General features: G+C 42.4%; 2 protein-coding genes and 1 pseudogene across 2 annotated transcripts; all 3 read left to right on the top strand.

The window, feature by feature from the left end:
• The first annotated feature begins 1,960 nt into the window (after positions 1-1,960).
• LOC146884389 (uncharacterized) lies at positions 1,961-2,503 on the top strand. Its single transcript, XM_085665966.1, has one exon. It carries the CDS (start codon positions 1,961-1,963, stop codon positions 2,501-2,503), a length of 543 nt encoding a protein of 180 aa, XP_085522092.1.
• Positions 2,504-3,001: 498 nt separating this feature from the next.
• Positions 3,002-4,522, top strand: LOC146884388 (uncharacterized). Its single transcript, XM_085665965.1, has one exon. It carries the CDS (start codon positions 3,002-3,004, stop codon positions 4,520-4,522), a length of 1,521 nt encoding a protein of 506 aa, XP_085522091.1.
• Positions 4,523-12,989: 8,467 nt separating this feature from the next.
• Positions 12,990-14,833, top strand: LOC114194010 (serine/threonine-protein kinase-like protein At3g51990 pseudogene; annotated as a pseudogene).
• Positions 14,834-24,154: the final 9,321 nt, after the last annotated feature.

Here is a 24,154-nt window from a genome sequence, read left to right as displayed (position 1 = left end):
ATTAGAGCCTCCTTTGTCTCACCTTCCACTATCGCAAAGGCCAAAGGAAAAATGTTACGAGACCCACCTTGAGCTAGTGTTGTGAGAAATGTACCATGATATCTTCCTGTGAGAAATGTCCCATCAACTTGTACAATTGGCTTGCAACAATTAAACCCTTGGATGCATGGGCTAAAAGCCCAAAATACACATTCCAAATTATAACATGAAAGGTCAGCTTGACCATCAACACAATGGGAGAATCGATGTATTGAACTATTGTGCTTGGATTAGTTTCCTGAACAACTTCATACCAACTTGAAAGTTCATTGTACGAGTCTTCCCAATATCCAAATGCCTTAGCAAGCGCCTTCTATTTAGCATTCCAAGCTTTTTGATACAGAATTGAATATCCAAAATGATTTGAAATTTCAACTATCAAACTTTTGATTGGTATCGATGGGTTTGTCTTCACAGAGTGAAACACAATGGAAGCAATTTGGTTTGATTCAAGATTCATATGATCTGGAGATAAATTTGTAGACAAGCACATATGTGGTGAGTCAATCTTCCTTATTTCCCATTTCAAACTGTGTTTACTATAAGCAGCCTGTAACTACCATTGGCAAACTTTCTTATAGTTGATACAATGACATATATAGTAATCATATTTGCTATCAATAACCATAAATTTGTAACCGTTATTGATATGGTACTTTTTGATAAATGACACTGTCGACTTCTTTGAGTCAAATGACATACCTTGGGTTAGTTCTTGTTGACTGACTGAAGTGGAAGAGTGCACATTCTTACTTGGGTTGGCAGACTTTTAATGCCAGACACATCTGCAGCTAGGGTCGACGTCATCTACCTTTTGAAACTAGCTGACTTGAATGCTGCGGCAAATTATAGTTGGGATTCTGCAATTTTGGCTTGTTTGTATCGAGACCTAGACCACGACATTCACCTAAGCCAATATTGGCCAACACATCATCAACAGTGGATTGTTTTGCAATCTAGAATGGCCAACATAATCATGTCATTCAAGGTGTACCATTCATAAAAAATGGCCATTTGCATGATAGTTCATCCTATATGCAATGGTTCATTAACCACATTATCCACTACATATCTCCAGCTATACGTACAATCTTTCGACGATGAGACTAGCTTTACTTCACTATCATTTATTTATCATCACTTTTTATTCATGTCAATAACTGTACCCCTGGCTGAGCCGATCTTTACTCGGTCTAATCAGTCAAACTTTTCGCAACGCGTCAGCTAGAAGGCTCGCTCTTGACCTGTTTGCCACGTCGAGAAACCGAAATACTTGATATATTCGGGAAAGCTGACCACTACCTCCTAAATCCTTGGTAACTTACCCTCCACGATGTTCAGGGAAACTGGACCACGACCAGGGGTGACAAGGATATAAAAAGGGGAAAAGGGGGCCCAGGAAAGGGATAAGAAACCAGTGGAGAAAACACAGACTCTGTTCAAGGAGGACTCGAGGCAATCCGATAAGGTCTCCTTCTCCCCCCGAGAACAGATTGGCGCCCACCGTGGGGTCTGGTAAAACTGATTCCCAGGCCCTATTCCTTACGTATCCACCATGGTGAGAAGTCCAAATACTAGCGAAGATCCTCCAAATCATTCGCCACTCAATAACGCATCACCCCCAACCGTAGCGGAGCTTTTACAGCAGATCAATGAATTAATGCGTGAAAATGAGCGAATACGACAACGAGCAGATGAAGCACATCATCGGGCCAATGAGGTCCAAGAGGAGCACGCCACAGCCCGTCAAGCAGCCGAAGATGACAGACGCAGAATAGAGGACACCTTGCGCGAGCAAGACATCGCACAATGATCCAACGGAAACCTTTTACGCCGCCTCCAGGTCCGAGAGGATCGGATACGAGGTCGACGTCTGGCCGAGATAACGGACGAGGAGAACCATCCTTTTTCTCCTGCCATTATGTTCGAGCAGGTTCCACATCAGTACATCATGCCCAAATTACCCCCTTACACAGGCACCTCAGACCCCGAGGCACACTTGAAGGCTTTTGGAGCCCAGATGCTGATCTCCGGAGGAAGTGATGCCATAAAATGCAAAGTTTTTGTAGGCACACTAGCCCATGGAGCACTCAAATGGTTCGAAGGGATCCCTAAAGCCACCATCACATCCTTTCAGGTTTTCGCGCGACTATTCATTGAGCGATTCGCAGCGAACAGAGCAAAACCGCCACGAATTGTAGACCTCTTTGACATAAGACAAGGATCAGATGAACCCCTCCGAGAGTATATAAACCGCTTTTGTGACGCCAGCACGAACATCTCTAATCCAGACGAAGAAATTCTGGTGGACGCCTTTCTCAAAGGTCTACGCGCCAACACATTTAGTGATTCTCTAGTCAGAAATCCGGTCGTCTCATTAGCTAAAATTAGGGCCAGGGCATCTATTCACATAGAGGCCGATGAGGTGATGCGCGACAAGCGACGTTTGGAACGTAGATCGTAGGGCGATGCCAAGACGAAAGCCCCTCGGAAAAGGTACGACGATATCGACAAGGTCAGACAACTGGATTGGAGGTATACACCTTACGTCGCCCAAACTTCCATTGTCAATCGAACAGGGCGAAGTAACAACTTTCGTTCTTAGCTACGACTCAAATCCGCCAAAATCGACGTTCTGAAAGACGTCGATGTCAATGTACATCTCCATTTTCCCGAACCAACCACAAGAACGTTGGGCCGTGATCAGAAAACCTGGTGCGAATTCCATCAAGCCTGGGGCCACGACACAGAACGATGCTTTACGTTGACGGAACAGCTGCTACGGCTAAAAGATAAGGGACACCTCGATAAATACCTCCGACCACCACAAAAAGACAAGCAAGCATCCCAAACCCAAACTCCTCAAAAAATCCTTGTCCTAGGTGATTTGTTGACAATCGCAGGGAGATTTTCTAGAGGCGGCACTACATCAGCAAGCAGGAAGCGATATTGCAGGAGTATAATGACGACGACTATGATACCCGCTCGATCCCCAACACCAGAAATCACATTCTCTGATGTCGACCGGTCAGACATCGTTCCCCATGAAGATGACCCTGTGGTCATATCCATAATCGCGATGGAAAGAAGGGTCCACCGCGTCCTAGTAGACCAGGGCAGCTCAGTCGACGTTATGTTCTGGTCAGCCTTCCAAGGCCTCAATATACCGTTGGATCAACTAAGACCATTTGATGGCATGCTGGTAGGTTTTTCCGGCGATCCTGTAGCAGTGAGGGGATACGTTGATCTACGCACCACATTTGTTGCCGACGAGAACGAGGATGCTTCAAAAACCATCACCATACGCTTCATAGTCGTCCAATCACCTTCATCTTACAATGTCTTGCTAGGGCGACCGTCGCTTAATCGACTCGAAGCTATCATCTCCACCAGCCATCTCAAAGTCAAGTTCCCGACTACCGAGGGCAAGATCGTCACCTTAAAGGTGGACCAGGCCACCGCCAGGAAATGTTACAAGAATAGTCTCAAGATGCGGCGATCTACTTACACTATCGCCGTCTCCTCCGAGGCAGTACTTCCCGTCGCCGAATCGCAAGGATCCTGGAAAGAGCACAGACCCCAGCCAGTGGGGAGAACCAAGCAAATTGAAATTGGCAAAGGGCACGTCGTCAAGATCGGAGATGACCTAGACGCCGACACTGAGCAGAAGCTCCTGGACGTCATCCGGAGCAATTCGGCCTCCTTCGCCTGGCAACCTAGCAACATGGTCGGGATAGACCCAGATTTTATGAGCCACAAGCAAAACGTGAATCTCACGGCAAAACCTAAAATGCAACGCAGAAGAAAGATGTCGCCAGAAAAACTTAAAGCCGTCCGAACAGAAACTGCGAAGCTCCTGTCAGTGGGTCACATACGTGAAATCCAATACCCTGAGTGGTTAGCCAATGTCGTCCTGGTTAAGAAGAGTAACGGAAAATGGTGCATGTGTGTAGATTTTACGGATCTCAACAATGCCTGTCCAAAGGATTCGTACCCTCTTCCAAACATCGACACGTTAGTGGACTACGCTTCCGGCCGAGGTATGCTCAGCTTTTTAGACGCATACTCCGGCTACAACCAGATAGCCATGCACCCCGCAGACGTGGACAAAACGGCTTTCATAGGCGAGGCTTCCAATTATTGCTATAAGGTAATGCCTTTCGGTTTAAAAAACGCTGGAGCCACTTACCAGAGGCTGATGGACAAAATTTTGAGCCCTCTGATCGGACGCAATGTTCAAGTATACGTGGATGATATGGTCGTTACCTCCACGCAACCAACTGATCACTCTGCCGACCTATCCGAGCTCTTTACAACCATCAACAAATACGGTTTGAAGCTCAATCCAGACAAATGTGTATTTGGTGTGAGAGCAGGAAAGTTTCTCGGTTTCTTGCTGACGAAAAGAGGGATCGAGGCAAACCCAGATAAGTGCGCGGCTATAATAAACATGAGGAGTCCACGCAATATCAAGGAGGTCTAAGGGCTCACAAGACGCATGGCTTCCTTATCGCGGTTCCTACCCCGATGAGGAGATCGAGGTCACCCATACTTTCGTTGTTTACGAAAAAATGTAGGCTTCCAGTGGGATGATAAATGTGAAGAAGCTTTCCAACAGATGAAGGCCTACCTGGCCTCCCCACCCGTCCTGCGCCGACCTATACAAGGGATCCCATTAAAATTATACTTCACCATAACCGACCTGGAACTCAGTACAGTGCTTGTTCAGCAACAAGAAAACGAACAAAAGCCGATATACTTCACCAGCAAAACGTTAAGAGGGGTAGAGGCACGGTATCAAGGAATCGAAAAGGCAGCTTTAGCGATCGTGTTCACATCGCGAAGGTTACGACATTATTTCCAGGCCCATTCTATTATTATCATGACCGATCAGCCGTTGAAACAGATATTACAAAAGCCCGATATCTCCGAGCGCCTGGTGAAATGGGCAATAGAGCTCTCCCAATATAACATCAACTACGAACCTCGAGGACCCATTAAAGCGCAGATCCTCGTCGACTTTGTAGCTGAGCTAACGTCGACGACCGGACGAATGGACACCCTAGAATCCAAATGCCTGTGGACTCTCTCAATCGATGGTGCGTCCAGCACAAAAGGCAGTGGAGCAGGGGTCATCCTAGAGGACCCAGAAGGCAACATGATAAAACAAGCGCTAAAGTTTGCTTTCTGAACTAGTAACAACCAGGCCGAATACGAGGCCCTTATCGCCGGAATGCTCCTGGCCAAGGAACTCGGGGTGTCACAGCTACTAGCAAAGACCGATTCCAAGCTTATCACAGGTCAGGTGTCTGAAGAGTACCAAGCACGGGACCCTCAATTGGCGTGCTACCTGAAGTTCGTGCATCATCTTAGTTCGTTCTTCTCATCCTTCAAACTCATACACGTTCCACGAGAACAAAATAGTCGCACCGACCTTTTGGCAAAACTAGCAAGTAACTCCCGACCTGAACATCATAAGTCAGTAATACGAGAGACTCTGATTACTCCACGCGTAAACTCGAGCGAACCCGCTGTTGACGCTACAACCCACATAAATTCTACTGAAGTGGCCTCATCTGAAGCATCATCATCCTGGACGATGCCATACATCACATATCTAGCCAACGAGCAACTCCCCCAAAACCCAGAGGAAGCGAGCATCATCAAGAAAAACGCTGCAAGGTACACCCTAATAGATGGGCGGTTATTCAGATTTGCTTTTTCGCGACCTCTGCTCGCTTGCGTCGACAAAAAAGATTATACACGAATCATGTCTGACCTTCATGAGGGCATTTGCGGCAGTCATATTGGAGGTCGCGCATTGAGTACAAAAATAATCCGAGCAGGTTACTTTTGGCCCACACTCCAAAGGGACTGTCTGGAACATACGAGAAAGTGCAATCAGTGCCAAATACACTCAGATTGGCACCATACTGCGCCAGAACAATTACATTTGATCTCATCTCCCTGGTCGTTCCATACATGGGGAATCGACGTCCTCGGACCATTTCCCGTGGCACAACGACAAGTTAAATTCCTAATAGTAGCGATCGAATATTTTAATAAGAGAATAGAAGTCGAAGCGGTGGCGCAGATCTCGGCGCTTCGGATCAAAAAATTCGTGTGGCAAAATATCATATGTCGCTTCGGAGTGCCTCGACGACTAGTATCTGACAATGGAACCCAATTCAATAGCACATTGTTCTGGGAGGTGTGCAGAGAATGGGGAATCCAACAATCCTTCTCCTCTGTGGAGCACCCACAAACCAATGGACAAGCAGAAGCTGCAAACAAAATTATCTTAAGGGTCATTCGAAGGAAGGTATGTTCTTCCAGAAGTAATTGGCCGAAATTATTGCCTGGCATACTGTTATCCTATCACACCACACCTCAAACCACAACTCGAGAGTCTCCATTTTGTCTGGTTTATGGAGCAGATGCAATGTTGCCCATAGAAATCTCCCAACCGAGCTGAAGAGTGCAAGTTTTCAACGCAGCCTCATCGGACAAAGACCTCCGAATCAATCTTGACAAGTTAGAAGAGGTTCGCGATCAAGCACGGATCAACAGTGAGGCAGTGAGAAGAAAAATTGAAGCCCAGTATAAAACGAAGATCAAGCCTCGAGCATTTCTACAAGGCGGCTTAGTGCTCCGGAGAGCTCACCCACTACAACTCGAGCATAAACTTTCCCCAAAATGGACAGGACCGTTCAGGATCAAACAAGCCCTCGGAAAGGGCGCTTATCATCTCGAAACGTTGGACGGAGCTCGTATACCACGCACATGGAACGCTAGGAATTTACGTTTCTTTTTCAGTTGAAATTCATGTATTCTCACCGACACTCTTTTTCCCTTTTTACTAGGAACAAAGGGTTTTTTAACGAGGTCGACAGACAAATCAAATAAATTTAGTTCCTAAAATTTTGTATTCGACAAAATCCCCTAAGCTCAGCTTGGGGTCGGATTTAAATCCGTTTTTCGACAAAATCCCCTAAGCTCGGCTCGGGGTCGGACTTAAATCCGTATTCGACAAAATCCCCTAAGCTCGGCTCGGGGTCGGATTTAAATCCGTATTCGACAAAATCCCCTACGGCTCGAGGTCAGATTTAAATCCGTATTCGACAAAATCCCCTGAGCTCGGCTCGGGGTCGGATTTAAATCCGTATTCGACAAAACCCCCTAAGCTCGGCTCGGGGTCGGACTTAAATCCGTATTCGAACTCTCGCTCGGTCCGATTCGATGGATTCACGCGCGGTTTTTAATCCACACTAAGGGTTAGCAAGTTCCGCATTAAAGGTTATCAAGCCTGAGGGTTACCAACCTAGCTCAACAACGGAGCCCGACATCAAAATCATCAAGACGCAAGTAAAATTCTCAAAAACGGAGCTCGACATCAAAATCATCAAGACGCAAATAGAATTCTCAAAACAGGTACGATAATACTTTAAAAATAGCGTATTCTTTCCTACTAGCTATATGATGAAACATAGGCACTAGGAACATTGTCAAGGTTTACAAAATATTAGATAAAGAGCATGTTCTAAAAGATTTACTCCTCCACCAAGCGACCGTCGCGGACGATCTTGCTAGCATCAGCCGCCGAGACATCCGCTGAAGGACACAGCAGTCATACCTGCTCCAGTGCGGCTTCAAAACCCACTCCGTACGTAGCAGCAGCTTCGTTCGCCAGTTTCTCCTCCAGGGCCAGCTAAGACTTCTCCTTCTCGACAAACTCTTCCTTCACTCGCTGCAACTCGACCTCTAGCTCTTCTATCCTCTCCCCCCGCTCTTTCAACTTTGCCTTGAGTCCCTGCAAACCTTCCATCTCACTGGAAAGTCGAGCCACCTCCTCCTTCGCAGTGTTTAACTGTGCTTTAAACAGAGCTAACTCCGCAGCTCGATCCTTTTCCACAACACTCGCACGACTTAGCTTGTCACACAGAGCAGCCACCGAAACCTCAGTCTTATGGAGGAACCCGTCTATGTCTTCTTGAAGTACGTCGACCTCTTGATTCAAGAGACAGTGCAGATCACCATCGAAAACGTTATGTGCTCGGCTATGTGCTCTATTGTTAAACTAAGAATCCCAAAAGCTGTAGCATACACTACTCGACCCCTCCTGCAGCAGCGGACCTTTTGAGGACAAAGTACGCTCGGACCGAACAGAGACCCCAGCAGTCTCGTCTACCACCGCTTCTGCTCGGCTCAGGGGGCGTCGCCTTTTAAGGTTTGGACCAGATTGAGTAGCCTCTTCATCGGATACCACTGTCACGCCCTCTTGAGCAAGAGGAATCGCCTGTGCAAGTGAAGTCTGAGAAGAACTTCTCAGGGCCCTGAATCGTTTGGCTAGATCCTGTTTTGACATTCCCATTCTGCAATCTGCAAAAAGCCACAAACCACGTCAAAAACAAAAATAAAATCCATACTGATGAGTATCTCGCAAACATATACCGATGTAACGCTTTAGACTAGTCGGTTGAAACTCCAGCTCCAGGAGCTGCTTGGTGTCAAAGACAGCCTTTAACTGCTCTAACATGAGGCAGTACTATTTCTCTACCGATGTAAGATCGGATAGCTGTCGTGCACTCGTGTTATTTGGATTTTGTGTCCAATAAAGCAGGAAGCCCTCCAATAAATCCGCCTTGTGTGGGGGAGCTCTTATCTTCAAAAAGCCACCTTTAAAACCTTTGTATGATGATTGAAATAAATTCAGTAACCCTCTACCCCCAACGCTACTCAATGACGACCACATATGCTTATGAGGTTTCTTCATCTCAAAGAAATATAAAAAGGCGTTAAACGTCAGAACCACGCCAAAATGTGTGCACAACACATAAAATGCCCAGACAAAGGCCTAACTATTTGGGTGAAGTTGAGCTGGAGCAACGTTCAGCACTGTTAACAACTCCTTTTCAAAGAAACTCAAGGGCAAGCGCAAACCCACTTTTGAAAACAAGGTCGAATAGAAAAAGCAGAAGGGGCCTGAAGGATCAGTGGAAGCGTTAGCGTAGACGGGCTCATCCAACTCACATCGAGCTACCAAGACGTCCTGCTCGTTACTCTGACATAGTTGCTAGCCTCGGCGATACTGAGTTATGAAGTGATCCGAGGTGAAGCACGAACATTCTCGCCGAAGAGCTAGGGGCGCCCATGGATAGAAATCGTCATAGGAAGTGGTCATCGCTCCAATCAAAAATCCCGTCAAACACTTGAAGCCAAAAGAAATCTTACTCTACCCAATATCGCAGTTAATACCAGTATCAAGAGAGCATTCCCCTCTCATCAACAACGACGAAAAAGAAAACTGCAAAATCACCAAAACAGGAAAAATCGCTAAAGCCCATCATCTATGAAAAGACCTACAAACGAAAACACGAAACACTACAAAAATTCCAACGAAACTATCCCCTTTTTTTCCAAAAGCAAAACCCTAGTCGAAACAACATTCCCAAAAGCGAAACCTAGTCGAAGCCACACTACCATAGTACCCAATCGAAACCTCTAACGATTCTCATATCATGATGGAACGAAGAGAGAAAGGAATAAAAGAGCATACCTAATCAAAGTCGTTTAACCAAAACAAAAGAGGCGAGAGAATGCAGAAAATGAAACTTGAAGGAGATGAAAAGGCACCAACGAAGAAAATGGGAAGAAAGAGCATTTGAAAACCTCTTATACAGAGTCATAAATGCGGACAAGACAAAGCGGCGGTTACAGATTGCAAAACAGAAAAACCCCCATCAAACATAGGACACGTGGCATCCCGTCAGTCAATCACAGTCAAAATTTTGAAAATCACGCGCCAGGGAAGTTGTAACGACTCTCTCATCCACAACAGTTGGGATTCAAGGTCGGAGGGTTAATGTACCCCTGGCTGAGCCGATCTTTACTCGGTCTAATCAGCCGAACTTTTCGCAACGCGTCAACTAGAAGGCTCGCTCTTGACCTGTCTGCCACATCGAGAAATCGAAATACTCGGTATATTCGGGAAAGCTGACCACTACCTCCTAAATCCTTGGTAACTTACCCTCCACGATGTTTAGGGAAACTGGACCACGACCAGGGGCGACAAGGATATAAAAAGGGGAAAAGGGGGCCTAGGAAAGGGATAAGAAACGAGTGGAGAAAACATAGACTCTGTTCAAGGAGGACTCGAGGCAATCCGATAAGGTCTCCTTCTCCCCCCGAGAACAATAACCATACTACTTATGTTAACAGTATGATACTCCACAAGAACCTTCTCAGCCTCCTTCACAATCCTACCAGCCTCCTTCACAATCCTACCCAGCCCATGTCGGGTATTCTGCGGATTTTGTACATCATACGCATTAATTCTATCTCAGTCAAGATATGGTGTTGGACCATCACACATGTTTGGCACGTCAACTATGGTCTCACCATCTACATATAATCTATGACCATTATCATCAATGCCTTTCTATTCTCCACCAGTCCAACAACACCTTTTTACAGATCCCCTTTCCTCAAATACAACAGGACGAAGATGACAATAAAGACGAGATGAAGAACACGAACAACAACCTCCATGTGGCACTGGAGGTCACAAATGTATTTAAATATTAGATTTCAACTTTAATGTAAAACTTTTTTATATATTAATTTTAAGATATTTTTATTGCTTTTTTAAATTAATTTTCTAATTTTGTAATAAAAAAAGGCGCCTGTATATAAAAAAAATAAAGTTAATATATATATATATATATATATATATATATATATATATATATATATATATAGGAATCAGGTTTTAAGAAGTCGTTTTGAATCACGACAAGTTCTATTAAGTCGTTACCACTCGTAACGGTTTGCACTTTTAAAAATTTTGTGAAAAAAAAAGTTGGTAGTCATAACGTCTTCCCCATCATATTAATTTTCAATCAACTAAGATTTATAAATTACATTTCAAACTGACCCACTTTTGTAAATTTGCCTCTTTGTTTTGTAAGACAGAGACAAAAGGAAGATAAATTTAAGAAAACGTGAACCTCTCAACTCAATGCAATGTCGAACCTGCTTTATTCTAAGATGAGATTGAGCGTAGTGCAAAAGCAATGTTGTCACCCTCTCTATTGCAATTGAGCCACAAAAGAAGCCACTGCCACCTCCTCACTTCCTCCTCCAGCATCCTATTGATATTCTTTTTTTCATAGCATTATCAACCCAAACAAATTATCGAAAAATTAAATGCATACATACACAAAGAGATATAGAGCAGTATTGTTCTTCGATACGAACCTCAGGGAGAGAATATTAGGGTTTCGGCGAAAAACCTGATCAAATGAAACTCTTGAAAACTGAAAAACGAGACAGAGTGGAAGATGGAATAAAAAGCAGAGGAACAGAAAATGGCGTTTTGGAGCGCATAAAGAAACCCACAAATTGGAGCAAACATTGAAAATCATAGGCTTTCTTCAAGCGGATCTGAGACGAAACCCTAATAGTGTAGAGAAATGAAATTATGTAATAGTTTCAGAAGGTTTGGAAACATACATAAAAATATATTTATAAATACTTTTTGTAGATTTTTATTTCACGAAAATTTGCAACAAAAATCAACAGATAATACTATTAATTAATTATGTACAAATAAATTCTTACTAAATTTTTGGAAACTTTTTGCAAGAAAATAATTCTAAAAAAAATCATGAATATTTTTCATGAAAAGTATTTTATAATAAAATTTGTAAATAGTTTTAATAAACAATTTTTTAAAATTTGCCAGTAATATATATTCTATATAGTAATATAAATTAATTAATATTTTTATTTAAAATAAATTAACAAATAAAATAATAAAGTTATTAATTTATATAACAATAAACTATATTTTTGATAATTTATTAAATTATTGATAGCTTATAAAATTTGCATAATATATTTATTTTTTAAATTTAAATAGTGATAAATAAATCAGTGTGGTAATAGTTATTGCATATTATTTATTCACTAATGGAATTTGTATTCTTTAGCTAAGGATTTGTGTTAAATTGTTTTCATAATTAAATAAATTTGAATTTTGTGAAGAAACAATGATAAAATGATGTATCTCAAAACAAATCCTAATATAATATTTATAAAAAAAAAAAAAAGTCTTAGCTTAAGTTCTTACCTTCTTAATCCATATGAATTTTAATTTGGGCTTGCATGCTTAAAAGAGACACCGTCTTCTTCTTGTATCCTCCTAACCATAATTCTGATAGTTGGTCCCTTAGTTAGAAATATTTCTCATGCAAATTTGGCAAGCTGTCCAAATAATTGATGCTGATGTGTGAGCTAGTGTTTGTACTTTGGTGATACTCTAGTTTTATAGTGATATTCTTAGAAGTACTAAATCTCAATACAAATATATAATCTTGGAGTAGAAATGAGTTGACTTGATTTTTTTTTTTTTATAGATAACTTAAGTGTAACTACTTATGCTTCTAATCTTGAAATTGTTCATTTTGTTAGAGACATGATTTTAAGGAAAGATCTTGAAATTTGGAATTTATTCACATGATCAAATCTGGCGAATACCCCAATTCTTTTCCGAACAAAAAATAATTCTACTAGGTACCTATCATTCATCAATCTTTGATTTTTGTCATGTTTAGTTGTACCATACGATCCCCCACTTTTAGACAAGTTATTTTATGTGGATTCTATATGTTTATTTTTCTCTGGCACTTTTTTTTCTCTTAATTCCTTCTCTTCTACATTCTTTTCCCACTCATATCATATGCTTAGATTTTACCTTCATTCCAAGAATAAATAAGCACTGCAGTTTGCACGCGTCTTGAATGCACTGACATTAAAAAACATTTTCAAAAATGAAAAGAGACGTTGAAATCATTTATCAATTGAAGACATTCTATTATTAACGAACAAAATATTATTATGATCCAATTCCATCTAAACATTGCAGTATGGGATCAGAGAATTGTTTAAATGTTCTCAGATCACTTACTATTTTCACATGGTCCTTCACTTCAAGCTTTCAACCATTTATTTATTTCGATTTAATTCAATCACCCAAATAAATAATTCTATCTATCTATGTATGTGTTAAATGTTTCTCGCTTCACAGTTACATCCTCTCGTTTCTAATTTCTCACTCACAACGCAACACAATGCGCTACCTCACTTGCAACGCCGAGACAGCAATAGCCATATGCCATCCTCACTCCCCCAAGAAGAACAAAAAGCCCGCAAGCCCAACACAGGCCCAAACCGTGCCACACTTCGCCTACTCCGACATCGTCGCCGCCACCAACGCCTTCTCCGCTGGCAACTTCTTAGGCAAAGGCAGCCACGGCAGCGTCTACAAAGCCATCCTCCACGGCGGCGCGCTCATCGCCGCCGTCAAAAAAACCAAACCTTCTAAGGAGATAGAAATTCTCTCCAACCTCAAAAGCCGACGCTTGGTCAACCTAATTGGCTTCTGCAACGACCGAACTAACTGCAACAATAACAAACTCATTGTTGTGGAGTACATGCCCAACGGTTCGCTCCACGACCTCCTCCACTCCACCAAAACGGTTGGGCCTCCCGGTTGGACCGCACGTGTCCGGTTCGCGGTTCAAGTCGCGAAAGCGGTTCGCTTTTTGCACTCGTCTGAACCGCCCGTTATTCACCGTGATATTAAATCGTCCAACGTGTTAATCGACCAGAAGTGGAAAGCGCGACTCGGTGACTTCGGACTCGCGTTTCGAGGATACGTGGCGGATTCTCGCGTGCCGCCAGCGGGAACGTTAGGGTACCTCGACCCGTGCTATCTTGCGCCGGGGGACTTGAGTACCAAGAGCGATGTCTTCAGTTTTGGAATCTTGCTGCTGGAGATAGCGAGTGGGAGGCACGCGATTGACGTGAGGCACAGTCCGCCGTCGGTGTTGGACTGGGCGGTGCCGTTGGTCCGCCGTGGCCACTTTCGGGAGATTTGCGACCCGCGGATCGGGGCCCCGCCGGACATGGCAGCGTTCCGGAGGATGATGGTGCTAGCCTCGAGGTGCGTGACATCAACGGCGGAGAGACGGCCGACGATTGCGGAGGTGGTGGAGTGTCTGACGGCGGTAAAGAAGAATTTTGACGAGTCGCTGATGTGGATGAGAATGAAACGGAGCGTGGTGAAGGCGCGTGGCGATTGGTTCCCTTATAGGGACAGGAGTGAGGAATCTGTGAGAATAGACAAAGGTGGGAGTAGAAACTGTAGACGGAATGGGAAGGTATCTAGTGTGTTGGGTGTAGAGTATGATAATGGAGCCGCGAATCGTGCGGTTAGGTGTAAATCCGTTGGTTCTGTTTTTTTCAGGGAAATGAAAATTAACTCGGTTATGGAACGGTTCCCTAACCAATTTGGGTTCGGGTATAGGAAGGTAAGGCTAAAGAGATCGAGGTCTGTGGGGCTTTTGGAACATTATGGTAATGAATCGAATACGTGTCATGAGAGGCATAACGATACTCATAATAATGATTATGATAGAGTGAGTTCCACAGAGATGGAAGTTTCCAAGTTGGGTATTGTGGATAAGAATTTGGACTAGAGAATGCAAGAGAAAGCGTTGGTTTATTATTATTGACATGGAGTTGAGGAGAATCGAAGTAACTGAGTAGCATATATTGCTTTTGTGATTGAGTTCTTACACACATGCATGTGAGAATCTTTTCATATATAGGATGCCAATTAACGTGCAAAGGGAAAAGTGAAGAATGGGAGTGAAGAGGGTTACCACTAACACTAACTCTTTAGCATCTTACCTATCATATTATATAATAATATTCTTGATTTTTGATTCTACCCATGTTTTTCATTTCCTTACTTTGAAAATGTGTTCCTTTTCAAATAGTTATAGACCAAGAAATACAGTAACTCCCTTTATTAATCCAGCAAGAACATAATGAATACATCCTTATGACATCAACATCTCAATATAATCCAACCAGAACACTTAAATACTGTATTTACTGATGATATATGCACACATATATAGTGAGGGGCATGAAAGATGCGAGTGACGTAGATGAGGCAACAGAAAGAAGATGACGACCACAAAATGAAAGAGAAACAGTGGATCATGTCTACCAATGACAGGCAACAAGTGTAGAGAGCATTTAAAGCTAGATTGATTGTCTTGTGGGAAAATATAACAGCCAAAAAATCGTGGTTGTTATGCAGTAACTGTACAGAGTCGTGAGTGTTTGGATGATATCTCTTGTTCCCTCTCCTATAGGGCTGTTATTTAGTGCTGCCTGCATTCAATGCATTTTGGATCCTTATCAACTGTCCCAACACAGGATAACAGCTTTTTTCTTTTTATTATTTATTCAGATTTCTATCTATTAGTGTCCAAATCGGTCATGTTTCAATTATTACAGCAGGTTTTGGTTTGCATTTACCAACATTTGTCTTAGGTTGTCTAACTATATATCTCTGCTATGTATTAATTACTGAACAAGATTTTTGTGAAAAGGTCCATAAATACTTAGCACTATACAATCCTTTACACTTGATATGAAAAGGTTGGTAAAATGCCTATCGCAAAAACAATCCGGTCTTAGATTGTTGAAACAAACGAGAAATACACCTAAAATTTGAATTTTAGCGGTAGATTCATCTTATTTTTAGTGGATATGTGATACCTAAATATCCTCACCTCAAAGGAAAAAAGTGAAGTTTGTATACACATTTATATATTTTAAATTTATTTTATCTTTTAGTTAATTTAGAATTTTTAATATCTTTAAATAATTTTGATATCATCTTAAATAAGTCTAATTTAATCTATAAGATAAATTTTTAAAATGAAGTTTAAATTCACTTATTTATTATAATTTCATCTTATCTCTAATCAATTTGAAATTTTCAATAAAAGTAATAACTTAAAACACAAAAGAATTATTATTGTAGTTTATTTAAAATAATTATAGAAAAATCTTTAAAATTGTTTTGTCCGAAAAGTAACCGACTCGGAACAAATAAAATGAAAGAACAATCTTTCCTCATCTTTCCCGCAAAGGTGTTCTTTTATAACCTTTCCCAATGTGTTTTTTTTTCTATTTTTTGAGTTGGTCACCTTTTTCATTCTAGTCCTTCGAGTATTTTCCCAATATATAAGGGATGTGGTCCTCTCCTTTCGAACGCTTTTTATCTATTACCTTGCTCTTACTTGTTGGGTTCTTCGCTCATTGTCTCTTAATTCTTTAGGTGGAATCCATGAATATGGCACACCAAAGACCCCAACCTTGAGCCACATATTTTAGTTGGACGTGCTGAGGTTAATCCATAACTTGATCATATTTATAACATACCAATGATCTAAGCCTTAAGCCTTTGACTTTAGCTAGAGGCACTAAGGCTTCTATTTCAAAAAATTTAAAATAATTCAAAATTTAAAATACACCATTTCACGTCCTTTCCTAGCACACCATTTCCTTTCCTATCCACGTGGCTATCAGACACCTATCTTGTTCGTAGGTATTTTGATAATATGATAGATAATTATCTCCTAAACATATATAAGAAGAACCTGAGGAAGAACATTTGCTATTCAAATGATTTATGACAAGGTCAAAGATGAAAACATGTCTCCTTGAAGCCCATAATGTTCCATGAAGGAGGAAATTTACATGAAGATCATGAGCACATTTGTAAAATAGTTATTAGAACAAATAATTTATGTTTCTATGTTTTTAGATTTTGGGTTTTCTTCTAGAAATTAGTTTATGTTTTTTGTGTTTTTGAGCTTGGGCTTTCTTTTAGAGTTTCTAAGTTTTCTTAAACTTATATGCTTATAAACAGAGGTACAAAAAACTAATGTAAACATTTTTAGTCATATATTGAATTTTATTTCATTAAAGAGAAGATTCTCTTTGTTCTTGGCTTAGGCCTTAGGTTCTTATCAAAGATTAACATCTTTGTGGCGAATCTTCACTTGATTTATCAATCCGCTAAATTTTGGCGTCCTACAACCCTATCTTATTTTGCGTTCTTCTTTGGTTTATTTTAATTTTGCCTTCGGAAGATTCAAATTCAGAAACAATCATACTCTTTCCTTGGTAGGATTGTATCATTTGGTACTTAGAGCAAGGTTGTAGTTTGAATTTCCCCTTCTATCTTATTTTTCTGCTAAAACTAAAAACTTTGAATGTATGTGTTCTGTGATTTGTTTTAAAATTCTGTTTGTTTCATTATTCTTAGAATTTTGTAAGGAATAAAACAACTAAGATCTTATCCAATTTTGTTCAATTTTTAATTTGTCGTGTTTTTCGTGTTCTTCTTTTAAATTGTGTATTTCTACATTTGATTCATGAAAATTATTTGTTGTTGTGTTTTGGCGGTCTACAAGTGCAATTACATTGATTGACATGAGTTTGGGGGTTTAAAGGACAATTTGTTTAGTTTGGTTATGTGTTGAATTGTAAAATTAAAAAAGAAAAGAAAGAATAATGGACTAAAGTCAAAAGGAAACAAATATATGTTGAAAGAAAATAAAAATAAAAAGAAGTAAGGATCCAAGAAAAAAAAGGAGTTCAACACAAATTTTTTTTGAACCTTTATTTGTGGTTTATTGATATATTTAATTGTAGTCAGTTTTTTTGTTAGAGTCTCTGCCTTGTCCTTTAACTTTTTTTGGTAGTCTTATTATTTTCTAATTTTATTATTTTGTGTCTTTAAAATTCCTTGAAGTTTTGTCTAGAGTTTTGTATTTTCTTTGACCTCTTGAGTCAAGATTTAGATCTTGCAACATTGTTCACATTGTTTGTTCATTCTTGGCTTAAGGTACCAGAGTTCTTTGCCAAGCGCTAAAGGGAATTGAGTGGTGAAAGGCAAGATAGTACCTTCGAGAAAAAGCCTACAAGTGTGAAACATGAGGGGAATTTTTAAGTGAAAAGTGAGGTTCTAAATATATTATTATTATTATTATTATTATTATTATTATTATTTTACTAACCTTTCTTGTAGGATCTAGCAATACTGAGCAATTCCTCATTAGCCAGCAAAGACATTCTTCTAAAAGTGCTTTTATATATGAGTTTACCTATCCTAATCCACACAAAGATTCATTGGTTAAAGAATGTGAAAGTGTTAGGAGAAGGACACCCAATACTACAATTTTGCAAAATACACAGGAACAGTGGTAGTCATGAGAAGTGTAAGACCCGTAGAATTTAATTAATTAAATAAATAATTAATTAATAAATACGGGAGGGGTAATAATTATGACATTAAATTTTGGTTGGTATGACGTGGAAAGGTGCTAGCTCATATGGTTGAGAGCACTTTGATTGTGCGAGAGGACTTGGGTTTGAGTCCTATGTATGCTAACTTTTGATGTTAAGATTTTGTTATTTAAATTTATGAAAATATGTTCTTGTATGTTATGATACTTGAATTGTGATGAGTAGCATGAAACATGATTGGTTGAAATGGTGATGCACTTGAGTGGTAACAAAGGGGTCATGGGTTCAAACCTTGGAAAGGCTAAATGGAAATTTTGTGTGTTTTTATTTTTGCTAATGGTGACTTTGGAGGGAAATGGGAAAGGTTAACAGAGGCAAGGGGAAGCAGTACGGCCAAGGGGGGGCTGCATTTCCATTCATGGTGAGAGATGAGGGTTATGAAATGGTAAATGCAATTAAATTCGTTTTAAGATTTTTAAGTAACCTAAAATACTAGTTTAAAAGGAAAAAGTTGGAGTTTAGGCAAGGTTTTGGCAAGGCTGAACCTAGACTTAGAAAAAGACAGAGGCAAGGGTGAGTGAGAGGGGCTGACGTGAGGGAGTGAAGGCAGAATTGAGGGACACCAAGAGTGGCCATTGGTGATCAAGGGAGAGCTTCATCAATTGCTCTAATTTAAGCTAAGGAACCAGGTTAGGGGAGCTTTACGCGTTAACTTTAATTTTAATTTGATTGGCATGCTAAATAGGGTAATTTCATACGTCGATCAATTTAATTATGATTGATATTCTGAATTTGGTATGATTTTGTATGAATTGTTGGATCCCAATTAAAGTGGTGATTCGGGAATATTTCCAGAAATTGTCTGGTCGGCGATGGACTGCCGCCAGATGATTCTTTCCTCTGTTAGGCAATTTAGGGTTCCTAAAGAGGAACCACATGCTAAATATAATCTGTTTGACCAACGATGATGAAACCTTGCCCAGAATTGACTGGTTGACCAGTTGACTCTGTGACTGTCCACTAAGAAGCGGACACGTGGCAGTGCGTTTACTCTTCCCAGAACTAGGGTTCTTCCTCCTTTCTCCACAGTGGTTTCTGTCGCGGGTACCTTCGTCTTCACGATGGTGCTTCTGATTCTCGCAACTAATGGAGGCGCAGATTCCACTGCAGATCTGTGTTGGTGAAACTGAACGGAATAGATAGTGGTTTCCATGGTTGACGTCGCGAGGAAGAGGGTGAGGCGCGATCACAGGTGCGGATGAGAGTTGGCGCGGGTGTTGCCGGTGGTTGTGGCCGCGGTCCTGGCGAGTTGCGGGCTCGATATAAGCAGGCCGCGAGCTCTGGTGGGGTTGCCATGGTGGTGGCAGCGAGATGAACGAGGAAGGAGACTAGACAGAGGCGCGATGAAGGAGATGGTGGCTGGTTCATGGGGGCACGGGAGTTTCAAGTCCGAGCTTGATGCGTGACGGAGATGGACAAGTGCAGCGATGGTGGCGCGATGGTGTCGTGATGGTGGCCGAGAGTTGCAGAAGATGGAGGTGCGATGGAGACACGAGGAAGACGACGCTGCGGCTGGAGTCATGGCGGCGCGGGAGTAGCAGGTTCAAGATGTTGGAGCGTGACGGTGGTGGCGTTCCGGCGCGAGCGTGATGTGGTGGCAGCAGTCCAGTGGGAGCGCGACGGGTGGCTGCATTCCGGCGTGAGCTACGGTGGTCGGACAGGTAGTGGCGGTAACGGAGGTGGCGGCTGCGGAATGGATTGGAGATGGAAGGAGAGAAAGAGTTAGGGTTAGGGTTTTGGTTGTTTGAAGGAGAGAGAGAGAGTGATGATGTGGCATGTTTTGATTGGTAATATGAGTTAGTGGAGGATTGATGATGTGGCAAACTGCGAGTGGCTATTTTATTAAGTGAAGGATTGCCATGTGGCGAAATCTGATGGATTAGATCTTAAGTGACATTAGGGGTGCTGCTTAGTAAAAAGGAAGGGTGCAAAGCAGAAATTTAAAGTTAAATTACAGAAGGGGGTGTAAACCCGAAACCAGGGGGTGCGGCTAGCTCTAGAAATATTTTATTTTAATAATAGATATTCCATTTGAAAAAAAAAGGGTGTAAACATGAGAATTGGGGGTACATTTAGTACTTGGACTATTTCTCTCCAAAATTCCTATTTTGGGACTTAATTTATGAATTAAAAGATTCATTATTTACACCCTTAAGGACCTAAATTAAATTACACTTGCATTATTAAACTCAAGGATATCTAATAACGAATTTTATGCAACTAATATCAAATTTGTAAGCGCAAAAATAATATTAAATTCCCCAACAGTTAATTATTGAATGTGAGCCAAGGTTCGACTCATCATAACTTCCAAGCGGTCTGGAAGCTGTGGCGCCTAGCGGTACGTGTCCCCCGCTAGGCGATTTGGCTGCTGTAAGTCCTAGTTGTTGGACTTCGTAGGATGTTCTACAAGGTTTCTGGTAGTGCTTCAGAGGTAAGGTTGCTGGAGTTCCTTGAGTTGTGGCTCGGAACGTATCCCTTGAGTTGTGGCTCGGGATAGGGGTTAAGCACGTGGTATTCCTTGAGTTGTGGCTCGGAATAGCATCTCTTGAGTTGTGGCTCGGGATGGCGGACGAACACGAGGAACCCTTGAGTTGTGGCTCGGGTTGGCGAGTGTGGCCGGTATGAGTGTGCTGGTTGTGGCCAGTACGGATGGGTCCAGATAGATTGCCCTCCTCAGTTGTTGGCTGACGAGTTTGGTAGTCTTGGGACGATACGAACTTTGTTCGTATGTGGGAACTCTACCTGGCGTTGCGGTGTATGATCCGTAGCATGTATTCCCGCACGTGCTCTGTCGGTTGTGGCCGATAGGTATGGCAGCAAGTCACCTTGAAGTAATTAGCAGACGAAGTAGAACACGAATAAACGTATTGGAGATTGAATTGAGAGAATAAAAAATATAGGGCAATGTGGGCAGTTAATTTAAAGTGATGATATGTTTATGATTACTGATTTATATATATGTGTAATAGCTTTGTATTTATATATAAGTGCTTTATCTGCTAAGCTCACCCTATCTGCGTGTGTGTGGCGATGATCGTGTACGCGGTACACGGGAGCAGATGCTGATGATGCAGGTGGCTCAGGTGCAGCTTAGGCGCGGAGAGGGGATTGATCTGGGGAAACTTTTTACTTGTATTACGTTGTTTTGAAATAATTGTAAACCCGGATGGGTAACTTAATAACATTGGGTTTTAATTTATGTGATGAACGTTCTAAGTTTTTATCAGCAATTAAATAAAGCTTTAAATTTTCCTGCGTTTTGGGAAAATGAGGTATTATTAATTATGTTGTCTTATTTATTCCAATAATTTATTTATAAATTAGTAATATCCTGACGGGATGTTACATTTGGTATCAGAGCAATGGTTTTCAAAATGATTTTGGGGTCTATGGGGAGTGAGCATGCCGTGTTACGTTGCGTGACTAATTTTTCTGTGTTATTAGTTTATTTTTGGATATGAAATCCTAATATGGGCTCTGTGTGTGTGGCTCAGCTATAATATGTGGCGTGCACGAGCTATGGCTAACAGGAGGAGGAGGAACACCGCTGGAGCTGATGACATAGCTCAGGCGATCCATCGTATGGTGGACGCGATGCAGCCCATAGCGGCGCCACCCAGAGCTGTAGTGGCACCTACTCGGCCAGTAGCCATGGAGGATTTCATGAAACACCGGCCGACCAAGTTCTCTGGCAAGGCCACTCCTGACGAGGCAGATGCTTGGATGCGGGAGTGTGAGAAGATCTGTAGAGTGCTGGGATGCACAGATGAGCAGAGGTTGCTGTTCGTCACGTTTCTTCTGGTGGCAGACGCAGAGTATTGGTGGCAGGGGATGCAGCAGTTGATGCAGACCCGTGGGGAGCAGGTGACGTGGGCTGCCTTCAGGACGAGGTTCCTGGAGAAATACTTTCCCGACAGTGCGAGGCATGAACGGGAGGCAGAGTTCCTTACTCTTCAGCAAGGGACTATGACTGTGGCGGCATATATAGAGAGGTTTGAATACCTGGCTCGTTTCTACACTCCAGATGTTACTGAGGAGTGGAGGTGTAGGAGGTTCGAGGGCGGATTGAAACATGAGATACGCCGCTTCATTGTGCCGCTCCGGATTAGAGAGTTTCCAATTTTGGTCGAGCAGGCCAAAACCGTGGAGCAGTTGGAGACTGGATCGAGTAGTGGGGGGAAACAGCAGAGGACCACCTCAGATGCCAGACCTCAGAGGAAACCTTACAGCAGACCGCCGACTACCGGAGGAAGATTGCGGTGTTTTAACTGTGGCGGGGAACACTTGAGGAGGGATTGTACTAAACCTGCTAGCAGTACCGGTGGAGGCAGTAGTACTGGTAGGTGCTACGCATGCCAGCAGACAGGGCACTTTGCACGTCAGTGTCCTAACAGAAGACAAGCTGGTGGTGCGCCAGCTACGAGGCCAGTAGGAGATCGGCCCAGAGCACCGGGGCGTGTGTTCGCCTTGACGACCACAGAGGCGAAACAGTCAGGTAATCTTTTGCAGTTTCTATGTTTGTTGTGTGACCACGAGGTGGTGGTGTTGTTCGACTCAGGAGCCACTCATTCGTTTGTGTCTAATGAATGTGTGAGGAGGCTCGGGCTTACGATGCGAGAGCTGGGGTGCGAGCTATTAGTTGCGACGCCAGCATCTGGAGAGGTATCCACCACTTCTATGTGCGTGAGGTGCCCTATGGAGGTGGCAGGCCGCAGGTTCAGGTTGAACCTCATTTGTTTGCCGATGGAGGGTCTAGACGTGATTCTGGGCATGGATTGGTTGTCGAGTAATCATGTCGTCATTGACTGCGGACAGCGTCAGATAGTGTTTCCTGAGACAGTGGGGCTAGAACTTATCTCGTCTAACCAGGCGGTGAGGGAGATTGAGGCTGGAGCTACATGTTACATGATTGTGGCTCAGGCAGAGAAGATGAGCACGGCCGAGAAGATCAGCAGGATTCCGGTAGTAGATGAATATGCAGATGTATTTCCGGATGAGATTCCAGAACTACCGCCTAGCAGGGATGTAGATTTCTCCATTGATCTCATCCCTGGCGCTGGGCCAGTTTCTATGGCACCGTACAGAACGGCGCCTGCTGAGTTGGCTGAACTAAAGAAACAGATTGAGGATCTGCTTGAGAAGAAGTTCATCCGACCGAGTGCATCACCGTGGGGAGCACCAGTTCTGTTAGTGAAAAAGAAAGATGGTAGCTCCCGGTTGTGTGTTGATTATCGGCAGCTGAATAAGCTAACGATAAAGAATAAGTACCCGTTGCCGAGGATTGATGATCTGTTGGATCAGTTGAGGGGAGCTGCGGTGTTCTCAAAAATAGACCTGAGATCGGGGTATCATCAGATCCTTGTCAGGCCAGAGGATGTCCAGAAGACAGCTTTTCGATCACGGTATGGTCACTACGAGTATGTAGTGATGCCATTTGGGGTAACCAATGCGCCGGCTATATTCATGGATTACATGAATAGGATTTTCAGGCCGTATCTGGACCAGTTTGTAGTAGTGTTTATTGATGATATACTGATCTACTCCGAGAGCAGGGAAGAACACGCAGAACATCTGAGAGTAGTATTGGGGATTCTCAGAGGGCACCAGCTATATGGGAAATTGTCGAAATGTGAATTCTGGTTGGAAGAGGTACAATTCCTGGGCCATGTGATCTCAGCCCAAGGAATAGCCGTTGATCCGGCAAAGATAGAGACTGTGGTGAAGTGGGAGAGGCCTCAAACAGTTTCAGAGGTGCGGAGTTTTCTGGGTTTGGCAGGGTATTACCGACGGTTTGTGGAGGGTTTCTCCAAGATGGTGAGTCCTCTTACACAGCTTACGAGAAAGGACCAGCCTTTCTCGTGGACGGACGAGTGTG

This window comes from Vigna unguiculata, chromosome 8 (assembly GCF_037176805.1).
Source record: "Vigna unguiculata cultivar grain cowpea cultivar isolate G323 ecotype 2 chromosome 8, ASM3717680v1, whole genome shotgun sequence".
Classification (NCBI taxonomy): Eukaryota; Viridiplantae; Streptophyta; class Magnoliopsida; order Fabales; family Fabaceae; genus Vigna; species Vigna unguiculata.
Note: the sequence above shows the minus strand (reverse complement) of the source record. Positions and strands in the feature narration are given on the sequence as shown.

Bases quoted from the DNA above. Each gene is read 5' to 3' on its own strand.
- LOC146884389 (XM_085665966.1), top strand. From the start codon at position 1,961: ATGTTCGAGCAGGTTCCACATCAGTACATCATGCCCAAATTACCCCCT.
- LOC146884388 (XM_085665965.1), top strand. From the start codon at position 3,002: ATGACGACGACTATGATACCCGCTCGATCCCCAACACCAGAAATCACA.